This window comes from Balaenoptera borealis (assembly GCF_965194805.1).
Source record: "Balaenoptera borealis genome assembly, chromosome: 10".
Taxonomy (NCBI): Eukaryota; Metazoa; Chordata; class Mammalia; order Artiodactyla; family Balaenopteridae; genus Balaenoptera; species Balaenoptera borealis.
Genome location: NC_138874.1, coordinates 72,437,832 through 72,456,488, shown reverse-complemented (window position 1 = coordinate 72,456,488; position 18,657 = coordinate 72,437,832). Strand labels below are relative to the sequence as shown.

General features: G+C 37.8%; 1 protein-coding gene and 1 long non-coding RNA gene across 10 annotated transcripts in view; one reads left to right on the top strand and one right to left on the bottom strand.

Moving 5' to 3' along the window:
- MARCHF8 (membrane associated ring-CH-type finger 8) overlaps positions 1-18,657 on the bottom strand; it is a 112,568-nt gene that overhangs the window by 50,741 nt on the left and 43,170 nt on the right. For all 9 annotated transcript variants that reach the window (XR_014230939.1, XM_082339501.1, XM_082339499.1 and 6 more), the window contains one exon: positions 11,244-11,423. Coding sequence is in view for 8 of the 9 variants with exons in the window: in XM_082339501.1 (XP_082195627.1) it covers positions 11,244-11,345 (102 nt within the window). In the remaining variant the exon portion in view is untranslated. The remainder of the gene's footprint in view (positions 1-11,243; positions 11,424-18,657) is intronic.
- On the top strand, positions 11,430-15,737 carry LOC309604726. The gene is made up of 2 exons (XR_014231022.1): positions 11,430-11,653; positions 11,690-15,737. It is a non-coding gene; the product is annotated as an uncharacterized lncRNA (long non-coding RNA).

Sequence of the window (18,657 nt, the reverse complement as noted above, 5' to 3'; positions counted from 1 at the left end):
AAACCATAATCACTGAGTCCTGCAGTGGTACCAAGACAAACATATTCATGTGTCATTTTCACTTGATTTATACACAACACACTGAAGCCAATTGCCAGCGCTTCACCCCCATATATCCAAACTAGACTCCTCGTTTGACTTACGTGATATGGACTCTTACCTAGCAAACTCTCCCCAAACCAACATCACAGAGGTCAGCTACAGTCAATATGCACATCCTTCCATTTTCATACCCTAAATAAGTAAACAGCAAATCGTTACCAGTCCAAGACTTATGTGAGAATTGGCTGGGAAAGGTAAGCTGTAAATATATAAAATAGCCAGAACCAATACTGCTGGCTTTTGACTAAGAATATTTAAAATGGCAGGACCTCAAAGTTGTATATAATTTTATCTACATTTAAGCTTCAAAATCTATGTGTGCACAAGAAAATGTAACAGTTCAAACTGACCAACTTGTATTTAATGTTTGATAATACCACACTCTTTTTTTTTTTTTTAAGCGATCTTTCTCTGTTTCTTCCCAAGAGTTATCACTTTTTTTTTTCTTTTAATTAATAGCTACTTCATTTATTTATTTATTTATTTAGCTGTGTTGGGTCTTTGTTTCGTGCGAGGGCTTTCTCTAGTTGCGGCAAGCGGGGGCCACTCTTCATCGCGGTGCGCGGGCCTCTCGCTATCGCGGCCCCTCCCGTTGCGGAGCACAGGCTCCAGACGCGCAGGCTCAGCAGTTGTGGCTCACGGGCCCAGTTGCTCCGTGGCATGTGGGATCTTCCCAGACCAGGGCTCGAACCCGTGTCCCCTGCATTAGCAGGCAGATTCTCAACCGCTGCGCCACCAGGGAAGCCCCCACACTCTTTTTTTTAATCATTAGAAAAACAACTAATCTTATTTCTTCATTCTCAAAGAAAACAAGCCTTACAAGGTAGAAAACAACGATTTAGAAAAGAATTACTCAAATTTGGTTCTTAAACTGCAAGCACACTGTAACTTCCTGTGTGTACTTGAGCAAACTAGAGTAGCTCCCAGCACGTTACAGTGACAGATTTGATAACCGGACAGGGAAAACATACTTGGGAAGCAGGTTTGAAAAAACCACTCCAGGGACCAAGAAAAGGTAAACAGATGACAAAAGAAATCCTTATTTCTAGGTATGAGATTAGTCTCATGCGGCTCTTGCAGGTAAAGCACACAGATGATTCAAGAAGCCATGCAAATGATCTCATGGAGGGTGATGCCCAATCAAAGGCAATAATTTGGGACAGCTATATTTTAAAGATGTATATTCATCTCTTCATTTAAGCATACTTCCAGGAAGAAACTAGGCATGGTCTAAAAGAGAACAACCAGAATGTTGAGAGACTGAACTTTGTAATACATGAAACAATGGATTTTTATGCCACAGAATGTAAGACTGCCAGTTACTAGAAGAAAAAAAGTAGGGCTGTCAATAAGAGAAAGCTACAGAGAGTTAGTTCTTATACTGGATCTCAAATCTCTAGTAACCCCAAAAAGTACAGACTGTCTTTGGAAGTGGTGGGTCAGTACCATGAGAGATGCCCTAAAGGGGCCAAGAACAAGCGAGCCATGATGACCCAGAGAAGTTTAAGCATTAAAATGGGGGTTAGGCTAGATGGCGCTGGAGATTCCGAGATGTTAAAACACAGATTGTTTTCTCCAGGTTCCTTATATTAGGTTTGTATGATTTAAAGGGTAATAATTTATCTAGTAGAGAAAAGAGAATAATTATTAAGAGGTAAAAGTATGGTGATTATGCCTCAAAATACTGTTATCACTTGAACAATTGTGAAGCCATCTTTTAGATGTCAGGTAAAGACGAGTACAGTATTGGCTGCCAACATTCATATCTTTTCATAGCAAATATAAGTGTGTTCAGATGATCATCATCCTGATGCTACATGGTAAAATCCCTTGTTGACCTCAGAAGCAAGATGGTGAGCCCAACAGGGCCAGAAACAGAACTGTTTATAAATACATAAAAGAAAATACCACTTTCATTTCCTATGGAGTGTACTGTTTAAATGTAAGCTAATCACTGAATTACCTTTTTGTTTTTTATCCTCTTCGAGAGATACTGTGATGTGGACCAAATCTTTCAGTTTCCATACCAATTTCATTTTAAAGGGGTATAGGGCAGAAAGTTTAAAACTGTATTTCCTGGACAACCTTGCAATTTGGGTTCCAGACATAATTAGGTTGCGCTAATCCAATTAATCCATAATCAGGTTGTACTCACACTCAAAGCCTTGATTTGGAGATGGGACATAGGGAGAAAAGCAGAGGACAGAGCATCCACTTCGCTTGTTGAGATCATGGCACAAATGATGTGGTTCTAGAGCCAGCAGCTTCTTCCTAATTCAGCAAAGTCTGTAGCAGCAGCGGTAGCTTTCAAACCATGGTAAAGACAGTGACTTTTTTTTCACCAGAAGTATCAACAGCAACTTTCTGATTTGTCAGCTCCTGATCTCAACAGAGTAGTCCAGGGGTGCTGGAACTTAGCTGTTCCTGGAAACCCAGTGAAGGCCTACTCCTCCAACCCTTCAAATACTTTGTAGGCGTCTACTTCCCTGTATTAAACCCCTCTCCTTAAACTAATTAAAAATCATGCTGTTGCTTACAGTGGACCTGGAGCCCTGTTAATAACAGGGTAAAATGGACACTGTTCTGAGATGGAAAGTAATTTACAAATCAAATGAAATGTGTATTTCTAAACACCTATTTGATGGCCAGATACAAAACTGTCTTTTAGACTTTTAAAAATACATGTTAATAATCCTACATAGTGCACAGAAGCACATTTTCAAATAGGCCTAGGGATAAGAAAAGACATCAAATAATGGGGTAAGGGGACAGAAGAATAAGAAAAACACGGACTTTTTTTTTTAATGGTGAAATTATTTGTATGAAAAAGAAAAGAGAACTGGTAAAGAATTTTTAAAAAATCTTAAGATAATCAGATGGAAATATATTCAAGATACTACAACTATGCTAACTTTTTTTAAATTAAAAAAAAAATACTACAAAGATACCCATCACTTGGTATCTTAAGTCAGTTTTATTTTAAAATAAATTTTTAGAAGTTCAGTTTGGATCTTATGATCAAAAAGTTGAATAGAGACATGGAAGATATAAGAAAGGATCCAAACTGAAGTTGTAGAGATTAAAACTATACCATGTCTGAGATGAAAAACACACTAAGTGGAGTTAACGACAGATCAGACACTGAAAAACAAAAGATTAATGAACTTAAAAACATAGCAATTAGAATTATCCAAAATAAAACACAGAAAGAAAAATAAATTAAAAACATAATATCAGAAAACTTCAAGCCAGTTAATGTGTGTAATAGAGTCTCCAAATAAGGGAGAGGACAAAAAAAATATCTGAAAAATATTTCAAATTCAATGAAAATTGTAAACCCACGGATCCCACAAAACTCAACAAACCCCAGACGTAAGAAATGAAGAAAACAAAAAAGAAGAAAAAAAAAAAAGAAAGCTGAAAGAAGTCATTACCAGCCAACTCACAATAGAAGAAACATTAAAGAAAGTCCTTCACATGGAAGGAAAATGACAGATGGAAATACAGCTCTACTCAAAGAGATGAAGAACACCAGAAACGGTAGTTACATTATATAAGTGTAAACAAATATTTTTCTTATTATTTTAATCTCCTTAAAAATAAAAGTGTTTAAAAATAACATCTTATTCTAGGGTTTATAACATATATATATAATAAAACGTATGACAACGGTAGCATAAAGACTGGGGTGTAGGGGGGACGGAATGAAAGTAAGGTTCTTATAGTATTTTTGAAGTAGTAAAGTATCACTTGAAGGTAGACTGTGACAAGTTAAAGATATATAATATAAACCCTAAAAAAATAAAATAAATAAAATTTTAAAATACTGAAATAAAGTTTCAGCTTATAAACCAACAAAGAAGAAAATTAAATCTTAAAAAACACTCAATGTTTTGAAGAGCAGAAAAGGGATGAAAAGGAAAACAAAGAACAGATAGGATGAACAGAAAACAAACAGGAAGACTTAACCTAACCATATCCATAATCTCATTAGATATAAACGGTCTAAACATCCAGATAAAGAGAGAGATTGTCAGACTGGATAAAAACACTCAACCATATATGTTGCTTACATGAAAAGCACTTTAACTAAAGACACAAATAGGTTAAAAGTAGAAAGATGGAAAAGGTGATACCATACTAATACTAATCAAAAGAAAGCTGTAGTGCCTGTATTATCACATTATTGACCAGAGATGTATTAATACGTCTCTTGTTACCCGAACGTTATTGACAGGAGACGAATCAATATCACTTACATAACAAATCGCCAGCTGCAAGCGTTAGTTTCTGCAAAAATCCCCCAGTTAATAATGAGTTATTATCAAAGTAGAATTCAGAGCAAAGAATATCATTACCAGGGATAAAGATAATTATTTCTTAATAATAAGGGTGTTAATTTATCAAGAAGACCAAACAATCCTAAATGTTTATGCACCTAATAACAGAGCATCAACTCCATGTAGCAAAATTGGTATAACTCCAAGGAGAAATAGACAAATCCACAATTATAGTCAGCAATTTAATTACCACGCTTTCTAATAACAGAACAACTAGACTGTGAGGGTTTAGCAGACTTGAAAACCATTGTCAATCAACTTGATGTGACTGACATTTATAGAACACTCCATCCAACAACAGTGGAATACACATTCTTCTGAAGTGTACACAAAACATTTACCAAAAGAGACCATATTCTGGACCATGAAACAAGTCTTGGTAAATTTAAAAGGATTTAAGTTATTCAAAATATGTTTTCAGACCAAAATGGAATTAAATTAGAAATAAATAAAAGTAAGATCTCTGGAAAGTCCAGAAATTTTGGAAATTAAATAACACACTTAAAAATAACCCATGGATCTAAGAAGAAATGAAAAGGGAGATTAGAAAGTATTTTGAACTGAATGAAAATGAAACTCAACACAGCAGAATTTGTGGAATGCCATGAAAGCAGAACTTGGGAAATTTATAATCACTAAATCCTGTGATAGAAAATAAGAAAGATAAATAAATAACCTTGATTTCTACCTTAAAAAGCTAGAAAAAGAGGAGCAAATTAAACTCAAAGGAAGCAGAGGAAAGGAAATATCAGAGCAGAAATGAAACAAATAGAAAACAGAATGACAATAGAGAAAATCTATGAAACCAAAAGAATTCTTTGAGAAGATCAATAAAATTGATAAACATCTGGCTAGATCAGGAAAAAAATAGTGAAGACGCAAGTTACCAGTATCAAAACTGAACAAAACTCTCAGCAAACTAGAAACAGAAGGGAACCTCCTCAACATGTTGAAGAGTATCTACAAAACACATAGAGCTAATATCATACTTAGTGTTGAAAGAATGAATGCTTTCCCCCTAAGGTCACAAACACAAGGATGTCTGCTCTCACCACTTCTATTCAGTATAGTACTGGAGGTTTTCACTAGAGCAAGAAAGAGGGAGGGAGGCATCCAAATAGAAAAGGGCAGCATAAAACTATCTTCATTTACAGATGACATGACTGCCTATGCAGAAAATTCAATGGACTCTACAAAAAAGCTACTAGTGACTTTGGCAAAATTGCAAGATACAAGATCAATACATAAAAATCAATTTTATTTCTCTGTACTAGCAATGAACAAGAGGAAATTAAAATTTAAAAACAATATCATTTACAACAGCATCAAAAATAAAAAGTACTTAGGGATAAATCAGACAAAAGGTGTGTAAAGACCTATACACTAAAATCTATAAAACACTGTTGAGAGAAATTAAATAAGACTTAAAGAGGAGACATACCTTGTTCATGGGTCAAGATTCAATACTGTTAAAATGTCAGTTCTCCCCCAAACTGAACTACAGATTCAACAATCTGAACAAAAATCCCAGTAGACATTTTTTTTTTAAATTGACAATCTGATTCTTAAATTCATGTGGACATGCAAAAAACCTAAAATAGGCAAAACAAGTTTGCCGAAGTCTGATTTTCAAGGCTCATTATAAAGCTAGAATGTACATGACAGTGGGGTATTAATGTAAAGATGGGCAAGTCGATCAATGGAACAGAAGACAGACTCCAAAACTAAGCACACACCTATATGAGCAACAGATTTAAGGTAATGCAGTAAAGACAATCTATTTAACAAATGTTACTGGCACAACTGGATATTCATATAACAAAAAATGACACTGGATATGTATTTCACACAATCTATAAAAATTAATTCAAAATAGATGATAGATGTTCATGTAAAACCAAGATTATAAAACTTCTAGAAAAAAAACATAGAAGATATTATTTGCAACCTTGGGTTAGGCCAAGATTTCTTAACAGAATGCCAAAAGTACAATGCATACAAGAAAAAAAATGGATAAATTTGACTTCAAAATTAAAAACTTTTCATCTTTAAAAGACACCAGCAGGAGCATGAAAAGACAATCCAAACCTTTGGAGTAAACACTTGTAAAGCATATATCTGATAAAGGACTTGTGTCTAGACTATACAGGGAATGCTCAAAACTCAACAATAATAAAACAAATTGGTGTTTTTTTTTAAATGGACAAAAGATTTGAACAGACGGTCCAACACACAAAAAAGACATATAGATGATAAATAAGCACATGAAAAGATGCTCAATGTCATTACTCATGAGGGAAATGCAAATTAAAACCACAATGAGATACTAGTATAACCTATTAGATGGCTAAAATTAAAAAGACTGCCCAGGGCTTCCCTGGTGGCGCAGTGGTTGAGTCTGCCTGCCAATGCAGGGGACACGGGTTCGAGCCCTGGTCTGGGAAGATCCCACATGCCGCGGAGCAACTGGGCCCGTGAGCCACAATTACTGAGCCTGCGCGTCTGGAGCCTGTGCTCTGCAACAAGAGAGGCCGCGATAGTGGGAGACCCGCGCACCGCGATGAAGAGCGGCCTCCGCTTGCCGCAACTAGAGAAAGCCCGTGCACAGAAACGAAGACCCAAACACAGGCATAAATTAATTAATTAATTAATTAAACAAAAAAAGTATTAAAAAAAAAAAAAGACTGCCCATACCAAGGGTTGGTGGAGATATAGAAGAATTGGAATTCTCATACTCCTGGTAGGAATGTAAAACAGTATCACTTTGGAAAACAGTTTGGCAGTTTCTATCTTAAAAAGCTGAACATACATATAGTCCCACTTATAGGTATTTACCCAAGGGAAAGGAAATATATGTCCATACAAGGGCTTGTATGAATGTGACATACAAGGAACCTTATCTGTAACAGCCAAAAACTGTAAACAATCCAAATGTCCATTAACAGGAGAATGGATAAGCAAATTGCGTAGGTCCGTACAATGGGTACTACTCAGCGAGAAAAGGAACAAACTATTGATACACACAACGTGGATGAATTGCAAAAGAACTAAGCTATGAAAAAAGCTAGACAAAAAAGAGTACTTAATATATGTACATCCATCTTTATAAAACTCTAGAAAATGCAAACCAATCTATAGTGAAAGAAAACAGAGCAATGATTCCTTGAGGAATTTGGAAAGGGGTGGGAGGGAGGGATTACAAGGGACATGAGGAAACTTTTGGGAGTGATGGATATGTTCACAATCTTGCTTGTGGAGAGTTTCATGTGTATATATATTTCACAACTTATCCAACTGTATACTTTACATATGTATTGTTTACCGTATGTCAATTATTCATTAATAAAGCTATTTAAAAACAAACCAAAACATAATAAAAAAAAATCTCGAAAAACGTAGAGATGTATCAAACCACAAAACAGGATAACTCCAGATAAGAAATTAATCAAATGCAATCAGATGGCAACAGATCAATTAAGAACCTTCTTGGACAGAGAAAGAAGCAAAAATCTGCAGTGCTGAGTCAGCAAAATAGGGCAATTTGGAAAAGGTCAATTCCAAAGGACCACAGTACAGAACTAAGGGGAATGAATCTGAGAATACACAATAGCCAAGAGAATATGGAAATTTAACCTCTAGCAGCAATCCTTGAGAGAATCAGAGTTTAGAGTTCATGATTAAAGGCAGAAGAAAAGGTTTCAGAATTGAAAGAAGATTTAAAGGCTCAAAAATCCCCCACAAGAACCAAAGAAAGCCATCAAGGACAGCAAGACTTAACCAAATAACTCCTCACACTATAAGAAGAAAGTATTCTGCAAAAAGCTATAAAAAATATGTTTCTTTTGAAAGAATGCAAACAACTACAACATCAGGTTTCTAAATGCAGACCAGAGTATAATGGCAATGAAGCAATACTTATAAAACGCGAAGAAAAAAAATATTCAAGAAACATTTACCCAGTTCATAAGTAACAGCAGAAGAAATCCTTTTATGGATTGCAAAACATTCCTCTTACCTCCACAGTAGTCCCCATATCATTAAAACTGAACTCATTCATTTATTCATCAAGTGTACTGACTACTGTGTAAAAGTCATTAACTCTTAGAATTGTAGATACGGGCTCGGGCAATGGGTGCTACAGAGAGAATCTCACATCTGATAAATGTAGGTTAAAACTGTGTCCACGTTAACAGTTACATTATTTGATTCTGTGTAAACTGCGATGTTCCTCTCTTCTCACAAGATTCAGAAGGAATAAAATTGTTATTGATGTAATGGACTGTCTCAGGTTGCCAGCTTTCAGGTTCTGAGAACAGTGGATGACGGGATGGAAGGAAGGGGTGCCTTTGCATAGCTTCTCTTTCCCTCCTCTCCTCCTCTCCCAAGCACAAGAGGATCAGAAATTGTACCAAAGGATTTTGTTTTGAACTCACTGCACCTGGGAAACTGGATAAAGGAAAAAAGGCTTCACTGGACAAAAATTTACCTTCCAAGCCCATCCTGATACCACATTTCAGACTCTAGAAACCTACAACAATCATTTTTCAGAGGCTGTGCCAGCTGCTGCCAAAGCTCTTCTGGGGCTCTTCAAGCTCCTGTCTCAGTGGCTCTTCCACTACCTGCCACCTCACCTTGGCACCATGATTCCCAGAACTGTCACACTTGCCATCATGTATTCAAACTATTCCCCATATGAAGGTGGGGCAGGATGGTTCTTCTTCCCAATACCAATCAAAATCCCAATTCCATGAAACAGCTGGTTAATGCTACTTATTTAAACCTTAAAAATGGCATCAAATAGATCATATCATTCAGTAAGTATTTACTGAATACCCACCTACAACAAATCTGTAAGAGGGTTTTATACAAAAGAGATCTCTCTTCCTCGTTAAAATGTTGGACATCTTCCTTTATCTATTCCAAACAAATATGTATAGCTTCCTCATATATATACCAAGAAATCCCGCCATCTGATACCCAAACTCGACACTGCAATGAATAAGGAACTAACAGCCTCAACTTAATACAGGCAAGCACCCTAGACCTAGGAAATGTTCTACTTAATGGTATTTAAGAATCCATTTGGGCTAAGAAGGATTATAAGAAAAGACTATTAATTTAACCGAACCTTAAATGAAGACTAACAAATGAAAATTGATAGAACATGGGAAAGATATTTAGGGATATTTTCCCGTCCCCAGCATGTTGTAAAAAAACTAAAATACTGAAAATATGACATTCTGAAACCATCTACCCCACCACTACCCCTAGTCGGACAATGCTGGCCACACTTCTAAGAGTTCAGCAAAATGGAAAGGGTGCAGACTGACAACACAAGCAATGAAAAAAAACCCCACAAACTAAGACTACAGAGACCTTTTCAATTTACCTGGCACCTTTTCATTTTCTATAGTCCATGTACTTTAAGAAATACGATAGATTCTTTCTTTATTCTATACGTAATAATGGAAAGAATGGTGTTCCATCAACTATAATGATTCAACTTCACACAAGACATCAATTCTTGATTTAACAAGGATTCTTTAGAGTCTTGGGCAAAGATTAAGTTTAACTATAAAATAGGAATGCTCTAAGAACTAAGGAGCAAATGTTTGTAAAGCACACTGTAAAGGCAAGAAGACAGCAGGGGTCATCTCTGATTCCTCCCTGTCCCTCCCCACATTCAATCATCAAGCCCACTGGATTAATAATGTAAATCTCTATCCCCACTACGCCTATCCTAGACAAAGTCACCATCAACTTTTCCCTAGGCCAGATATCAGCAAACTACAGCCTACAGGCAAAATCTGACTTGTCTCCTGTTTTTGTAAATAAAGTTTTATTGGAACACAGTCATGTCCATTCATTTATATATTGTCTTTGACCATTTTCATGCTACAATGGCAGAGTTGAAGAGATGTGACTGTCTGACCCACAATGTCTAAAATATTCATTATCTGGCCTTTTACAGAAAAAGTTTGTCAAACCTGACCTAAGTAGGCTATTAAATAATTCTCTGACTGGTCTCCCTGCCACCCATTCAATTCATCCTCCAAATTGCAGGCTGGATGAAAGATTTAAAAACACAAATCTGATCATTCATTCTTTTGCAAAGTAATCGAAACTCCTTTAGGTAACTTCTATAACTTTTCCAACCTCCTATCTTGCCACTACCCATTCAACCTTTATATTCCAGTTATTCTATTTTAATATCTTCAGATCCACCTTGCTCTAACCTTTGGCCTTTCAGCATGTCCCAGGAACACTCTTTCTCCTAGCTAACTCCAGGTTCGGGGTCTCCATGTACATGTCATTTTTTCAAGGAAGCCATTCCTGGTCCCTTGGGCTGGGATTAGGTGGTCCTGAACTTCCTCCACCACTGACCTTATTAGATTCTAATGCATATTTAATTGTCAGGCCCAATCAAAAGCCATATGAGAGCAGAGGTAGACTCTGATGTTAACTATGACACCCTTGCAGCAGGCATATGTTTTTGCTCAAATAAATTCATCCTTTGCATCATATTCTGAGAATCCAAAGAACTTTTTCTCAGTGATTTAGCAGAAATATTTAACCAATGAAGATAAATAAGTCATGATATAATCATGGCAGAATAAGTTGATTGCAAAATCTGAAAACCTAGAAACCTACAAAAAGACAACTTCTTCTGAGCAAAACTGTTCACACCATGTGCTTTTTAAATTTATTATTAGAGAAAACTTGATCGTCAGAGCTTATTCTAGACTGTATTTAATGAAAAGAACAAAAATAATGAAACTAAGAAGGGTATTCCCCCAGTACCTGCTCTTCCCTCTCCTTTTCTTTGGTTTTACTTCTGTAGACTCTAGCAGAGGTGGCATCCTGGGATGGAATGGCAGAGATCTGATGCAGTGGCATGCTCATCCCAGCCTCCTGTGTGGTCTTCCTCTTTACGGAAGAAAGTCTCCAGTGGTAGAGTCATTTTGGGCCATGGACTTCAAGCTGAGAGAGAGAAAGGAAGACAAGACATAACTGAGCTAGAACACTTTAAAAATTTCCAACAGTGAGATTAGCATTTTATATTTATATTCATATTTAGTTAAATAAGTTACAATGTCTAACATAAATACTTCGTCTTCAAAAATGATAGAAGATGAATGCCTATGGCGAGAACTGTAACATTTTTTCTCATGTAATAAGATGGGAGCACCTGAAAGAGGCTGGTGTAACAGGTACATGGGAGCACCTGAAAGAGGCTGGTGTAACAGGTACATGCATAATCAGATATTAATTTTCCAATGGCTACTTAGGTTTTAAACATAGCAGTGTTATCCTTTATTTTAAGAATATTTTTGAAGTTACACATTTTTTTTTGAACAAGCATTCATCCTGATATAAGTAGTGATGCTTCCTTAAGATCACTGCTCTTGAGTCCATATAATGGTAATATTAAAAGTTAAAGAAGTCTGAAATAAGTTTAAGATATCTATGATCCATGCTTAACCTTCTAAAAGCCTAGACTCTCTAGACCAGTTTATTGGCAAACTTTTCCCGTAAAGAGCCAGAAGTAAATATTTTATACATTGTGGGCCATATTTGTTTCAACTACTCAATTTTGCCAATGTAACAAGAAAGTAGGCACAATGAGTTTGTAAACGAATAAGAATGGTTATGTTCCAATAAAACTTTACTTACAAAAACAGGTGGCAGACTAGATTTGGCCCACGGGCCTGGAGTTTCCTAATCCTGCTCTAAGAATATTCCAGGGAAGATGAGGGTCATCACAGACATTCCTGGGACCATAAAAGGCTGCCTTAGGTAAAATAATAGTGTCCGAATAAGCTATATTCATGATTCCAGGCAGCCCTTACTTTTTTTCTGGTTTTCTCCTACATTCCTCCAAAGTACCTAGTAATTGAATTGTGTGTTCTCTATCTCTCTGCCCCCACTGAGATCTATCAAACTCTGTATACAACCAATTAAATATAAATTACCCAAACTATCCATAATGTTTAACAAGGTAACATTTCACTCTGTTTGAATTTTAACAATTAACAAAGGATGGAAGCCTTAATCCAAAAGAATGAATCTCTAATTTGGGGATTTTCGTTTATTAAGCATGTATTGGAGGTGGGGCAGTAGACAAGGAGGGTGAACAATAGGGCCTGACAACCCTAAGTACACATCTGTCGAGCAGCCATTTGTTCCACCTCTCCCCTACCTGTGCTCTGGACCAAAGATAGGTGTTTGTGTGGCTGATCCCACCTCTGACAGTGTTACTAACCACACCGAAGAGCAACAGGACTCACAAAAGCAACTTCTTCCACAGGACTCTGATCAACAAGCAACAGGAAGGAACAAGAAACCGGAAAGGATCAACACACAGGAGAAAATAAGCTAAAAGAATATCCTGTTTTTAAAAAGTCTAGTTTTATAATAGTTGGATGATCACTCATAAGCAATAAAACAGGAAAACAAGAGTAGGTAATATTAGTATCTAGATATTATATCCAATAATAAATAAAATGTTAATGTCTAGATATTACATATCACCTACTCTATTTCAAGCCTTTGATGAGGCTGACACCAGATGGAACACTGTACCCAAACAAATGGTCTGAATATATGTGTTTACATTACATAAGACAAGAGGCACTCACTGCTGCGTTGTCTTACACTCTCTGGAAGATCACAAGAGTCAGTAGTGAGCCGTTTTTCATCACTAATGCATTAAAGTCCTCTGTCAGAGATGACAAACTCTATGTGGCCTCTTAGAATACTTAGTCAAACTAACCATGCTTAGAGCCCCACCACATAGCATGCCAATAGCTGCCTTTGGTGCTTCTGGTATAATCATCATTATTACATCACTGGTACTTGACCATGACAAGCCTGGAGAAGACTATTTATGCCATAGAAACACAAATGTGAGAGGGTTTTAAATTTTATCGCAAAGTTTTGAAGGACCTCCCTCATTACAGCCATGTAAGCTACTCTTCGGATATGTACCCCTATCTCTAGGTACTAGACCTGAAAGTTTGCCTGAAGCAATCCCTCTCCTATGTCAGACATATTTAGGATAAAAATGATAATTTAAAAAACCAAACTACAAAACAAACCATACCACTTTGTATGTAAAGGTTCATATGAAAATCATAAAGCAGGTATTACTCATACTAGTTTCTTCACATAATTTCCAAGTATCGCTTTCTATCAATTCAAGTCATGTTTAATTAAGAGCAATAGTTAAACCTCTGCACTATGCCTGACAATCCAGGCAGGAGGACTTCAATTCCACTAATGCTACTTTGCAAAATACAACACACTTAATATGAACATCCATATCTAGAAGAACTGGATTGACAAAACTGGTTGTTTAAGAGTATGGAAATGAATATAACATGTTCATGTATCAGAAGCCTTACTATTGTTAAGATGGCAATTCTCCCAAAATTGATCTACAGATAAAGCAATCCCTATCAAAAACCTTCTGACTTCTTTGCAGAAATTGGAGAAGCTGATCCTAAAATTCATGTGGACCCAGAACACCCAAAACAATCTTGAAAAAGAACAAAGTTGGAGAACTCACACTTCCTGATTTAAAAACTTACTACAAAGGAATGGTAAGAAAACTGGGTTCAAGATGGTGGCATAGGAAGATCCTAAACTCACCTCCTCCCACAGACACAACAAATATACAGTTACACAAGGAACAAATCCTTCTGAAAAGAACCTGAGAACTGCCAGAACACCTGCTCCACAATAAAGGATACAAGGGGCTCATCGAGACAGGTAGGAAAGGCATGCTCTCACCAAAAACCCCACTCCCAATATGGTGACCCACAATCAAGAGAAATCTTAATAAAATCAATCAACAAATCAAGCAATAGGCAAACAAACAAATAAATGGAGCTTCTTTCCAAGGAGTAAGGGGTTTATACCCACACCAGGCACCACAACCTTTGGGTCTTGCAACAGAAAGAAGAGCCCCCAAAATGTCTGGCTTTGAAAACCAACAGCGCTTATGTTCAGGAGTAACTCAGGATGGCAGGGAATGAAAACTCTGCTCTTAAATAGCTTGTGTAAAGAACCACTTGCCCCAGGACCCAGCGCAAAGAGCAGCAGTTTGTAAAGAGCTTAGACCATCTGTGAGGGAAATTCACTTAGTAATCTTACAGCATCTGCCAAAGGGGCAGAAGTCTGCTGGGACTCTCCAGGGATGGAATGCTGACAGATGGCATTTTTACAGGCTCCCTCTACCTTGCTGGCACTGGCAGGCACCATTTTTGCCCTCTCATTCTAACCTGCTAAAAGCAGTGTGTGAACATCCCTGCTCAAGCCACAGCACCAAGAGACGCAGCTCTTGAGCAGCCACACACCTCTATTCCACTCGCACAACCCCACCAAAGCCAACAGGCATTCACAGCCTGCACAGGGGACATCCATTGAGCGCCAGGCCCAGGCTGACAGGAGGACTGTGTTTCTGGACCCCATAGACAGACCCAAGTGGAAAGAGAGTTCAAGAGACAACGAAGAACTAGGGCAAGGTTAAACAATAAGGTTCACTTCCCACATAGAGCCATCCCTTCAAGACAGGGTAAGATAGCTGCTTCACATGATACACAGAAACACAGACAGTCAAGCAAAACGAGGAAATGGAGGAACACATTCTAAATGAAGGAACGAGATAAAACCCCAGAAAAAAAACCTTAATGAAATGGAGATAAGTCATTTACTTGATAAAGAGTTCAAAGTAATGGTCATAAAATGCTCACTGAACTTGGGAGAACAAGGGAGGAAGACAGTGAGAAATTCCACAAAGAGACAGAAAATATAAGAAAGTTCCAAACAGGACTCACAGAGGTGAAGAATACAACAACTGAACTGAAAAACACACTAGTGGGAATCAACAGCAGACTAAGTGATACAGAAGAACAGATGAGTGACCTGGAAGACAGGATAGTGGAAATCTCCAAACAGAACTGCAAAAAGAAAAAAAGAATTTTTAAAAATGAGGATAGGGCTTGCCTGGTGGCGCAGTGGTTGAGAATCTGCCTGCCAATGCAGGGGACACGGGTTCGAGCCCTGGTCTGGGAAGATCGCACATGCCGCAGAACAGCAGGGCCCGTGAGCCACAATTACTGAGCCTGCGTGTCTGGAGCCTGTGCTCCGCAACAAGAGAGGTCGCGATAGTGAGAGGCCCGCGCACCGCGATGAAGAGTGGCCCCCGCTTGCCACAACTAGAGAAAGCCCTCACACAGAAACGAAGACCCAACACAGCCATAAATTAATTAATTAATTAATTTTTTTTAAAAATGAGGATAGTTTAAGGGACCCGTAGGACAACAGCAAATGCTCTAACATCCGCATTATATGGGTCCCAGAGGAAAAGGGACAGAAAACAGATTTGAGGAAATAATGACTAAAAACTTCCCTAACCTGGGGAAGGAAACAGACATTCAGGTCCAAGAAGCAAAGAGTGTCCCAAACAAAATGAACCCAAGAGATCCACACCAAGACAGATTATAATTAAAATGTCGAAAGTTAAAGAGAGAATCTTAAAAGCAGCAAGAGAAAAATAACTAGTTATGTACAAGGGAACCCTCATAAGACTATCAGCTGATTTTTCAGCAGAAACTTTGCTGAAAAGAAATGAAATACGGGTACATGCTACAACATGGATAAAACTTGAAAACAGAAAATGAAAGAAGGATCACATATTGTATGATTTTGTGTGAAATGTCCAGAGTAGGTAAATCTATAGAGACAAAAAGTTGATTAGTGATTGCCAAGGGCTGGGGTGGGGATTGGGGGGAGGGGGGCAGTGATGGCTAGAAGGGTTTCTTTTTAGGGCAATGAATATATTCTAAAATTTATTATGGTGATGGCTACATAACTCTTAAGTATACTAAAAGCCATAGAATTGTACCCTTTAATAAGTGGATTGTAATGGATGTGAATTATATCTCAATAAAGCTGTTTTTAAAATATGAAAATAATTAATATGGATTAAGATAGATAAATTTTTATTTTTCCTTTGTGCTATCCCTAATGTAATTTATCTGATGACATGGAGATGGCCATTGTTAGCCTATCATTCTTCTGGTTTTAAGAAAGGTAACGTGAAGTATATAAAATTGGCAATCAGAAACCTAAGTTCAAGTCATGACTCTATTAAATACTAACTACGTGATGCTGGGCAAACTGATGAATTTCAAAGGCTCTGTTTCTTCATCTGTAAAACAGAAAGGTAATAATCTCTACTCAGTTCACAGGGTTATTGTGAAGCCAAGTAAGATTATGTCCATGTACACAAATATCAGGGTTCTTAGCATCAGCACATTTTCCAGCCTGCTTTTTCAAGCATCTGCAACGATGCCTCTCACTGCTTCACAAAGGCCAGTTTGTTGGCTTTGTCTTTCCAGTACTATTTCCTGTCCTTCTCTACCTCAGTCTGACACAAGATATATACAACTGGGACCTCAAATCCTTTCTGACATTTACTTAGGACCTCTAGCAGCATGACTCTGCTAGAGGGGATGCAAGGCTGACAATGCTATCCCTCTAAGGGGAGAGGTAGGAAGGCCCTATCCAGAAGACCATCCCAGGAGCTTAACAATCAAGCTGTTCTATGTGCTTTCCAGATGGTCAAGATAAGCAAAGGATTCTGCCCATTCCAACAATGCTTGGGACAAATACAGACGACAAAGAGGCAGCCAGAAGACACAAGATGCCAGTGGCAGCCCCCCCTGAGAGACAGTCACCCCGGGTCTACATGCCTCCCTGCACACAGGGTACCAGGCTCCAGCAGCGCCCTCCTCCTCCCCATTGTGAGCTGCTGAATCGCAGTATCCTGACTGGCACTCTAAATAAACAACTTTAAGTTAAGCCTGTTTTTATCAGAAGAACATTTCACATAGGAAATGAGAAGCCTATGAACAGCAGCTAGCAGACACAAAAAGAAAAAAAGCAGTACGAGTGAGGAGACCAGCTGTAATACACAGCACTGAATGACCCAGGCCAGATCTAGAACAGTGAACTTGGAGGGAGAAGAGAGACCATTTGAAAAGGAGGACTGACATAATCTGGTGAGGGATCTAAACCGTCCCCTGGTTTCTAGCTATGCAATCACAAGACCAGAATGCAGAGAGGACTGCGAGATGCAGGAGGGGTTGGCCATGGGCACACTGAGCTTGATATGCCTGTGGGAAACCCAACATATGTACACAGTGCACACTGGGAGTCACCAGCATACTGTGACACCTGAATACACAGGAATAGAATCTGGTTTCCAAGAAAAACCTGCAGAATCAAGCATTTATGTCATTAGATGCTATAATCAAATGATAAAACCTAACACCTATACAGGATTTTAAAACCTTTTAGGAAGAAGCAAAGGAAAATCCCTATCATATTAAAAAAAAAAAAACCTATCTCAACCAAAACTTAACATTATACTCACAGAGCAAAACTCTTAGAGGCATTCTATTTAAATTAGAAAGCAAAATAAGCATATTACCACTGCCATTATTTAATACATAGTTAGATACTAGGAGAGAGACTCATAGAAAATGTTAACATCAGTTTAATGATGTGGCAATACAAATGACTTTTCATTTCTCTATTTCCTAAACTTTTAGTAACAATATTTTTTTTTTTTTTTTTTTAATTTATGGTTGTGTTGGGTCTTCGTTTCTGTGCGAAGGCTTTCTCTAGTTGCGGCAAGTGGGGGCCGCTCTTCATCACGGTGCACGGGCCTCTCACTATTGTGGCCTCTCTTGTTGCAGAGCACAGGCTCCAGACGCGCAGGCTCAGCAATTGTGGCTCACGGGCCTAGTCGCTCAGCGGCATGTGGGATCTTCCCAGACCAGGGCTCGAACCCATGTCCCCTGCATTGGCAGGCAGATTCTCAACCACTGCGCCACCAGGGAAGCCCCCGTAACAATACTTTTATAGTTTAAATATATATTTTTAAAGAGTTAAAGTTAAAAGCTCAAGTCATTCCACATAGGTTGGTAACAGTCAGAATTTTATGTTATCAATGAATACATGTACAACCATAAAGGGGCTCATTTTCTGTGAGGAATACATTTCTGAAGACCTCACAGAAATCAAGCTTAATTTTCCTACAGGAATAAAGTAGGAGGATGCATTCTCAGGACACTGATGTTTTCAACCACTATAGTGTTTGTTTCATGCTCCTTTTAAATTTTTTTCAGGAATTCCTCTAATATTT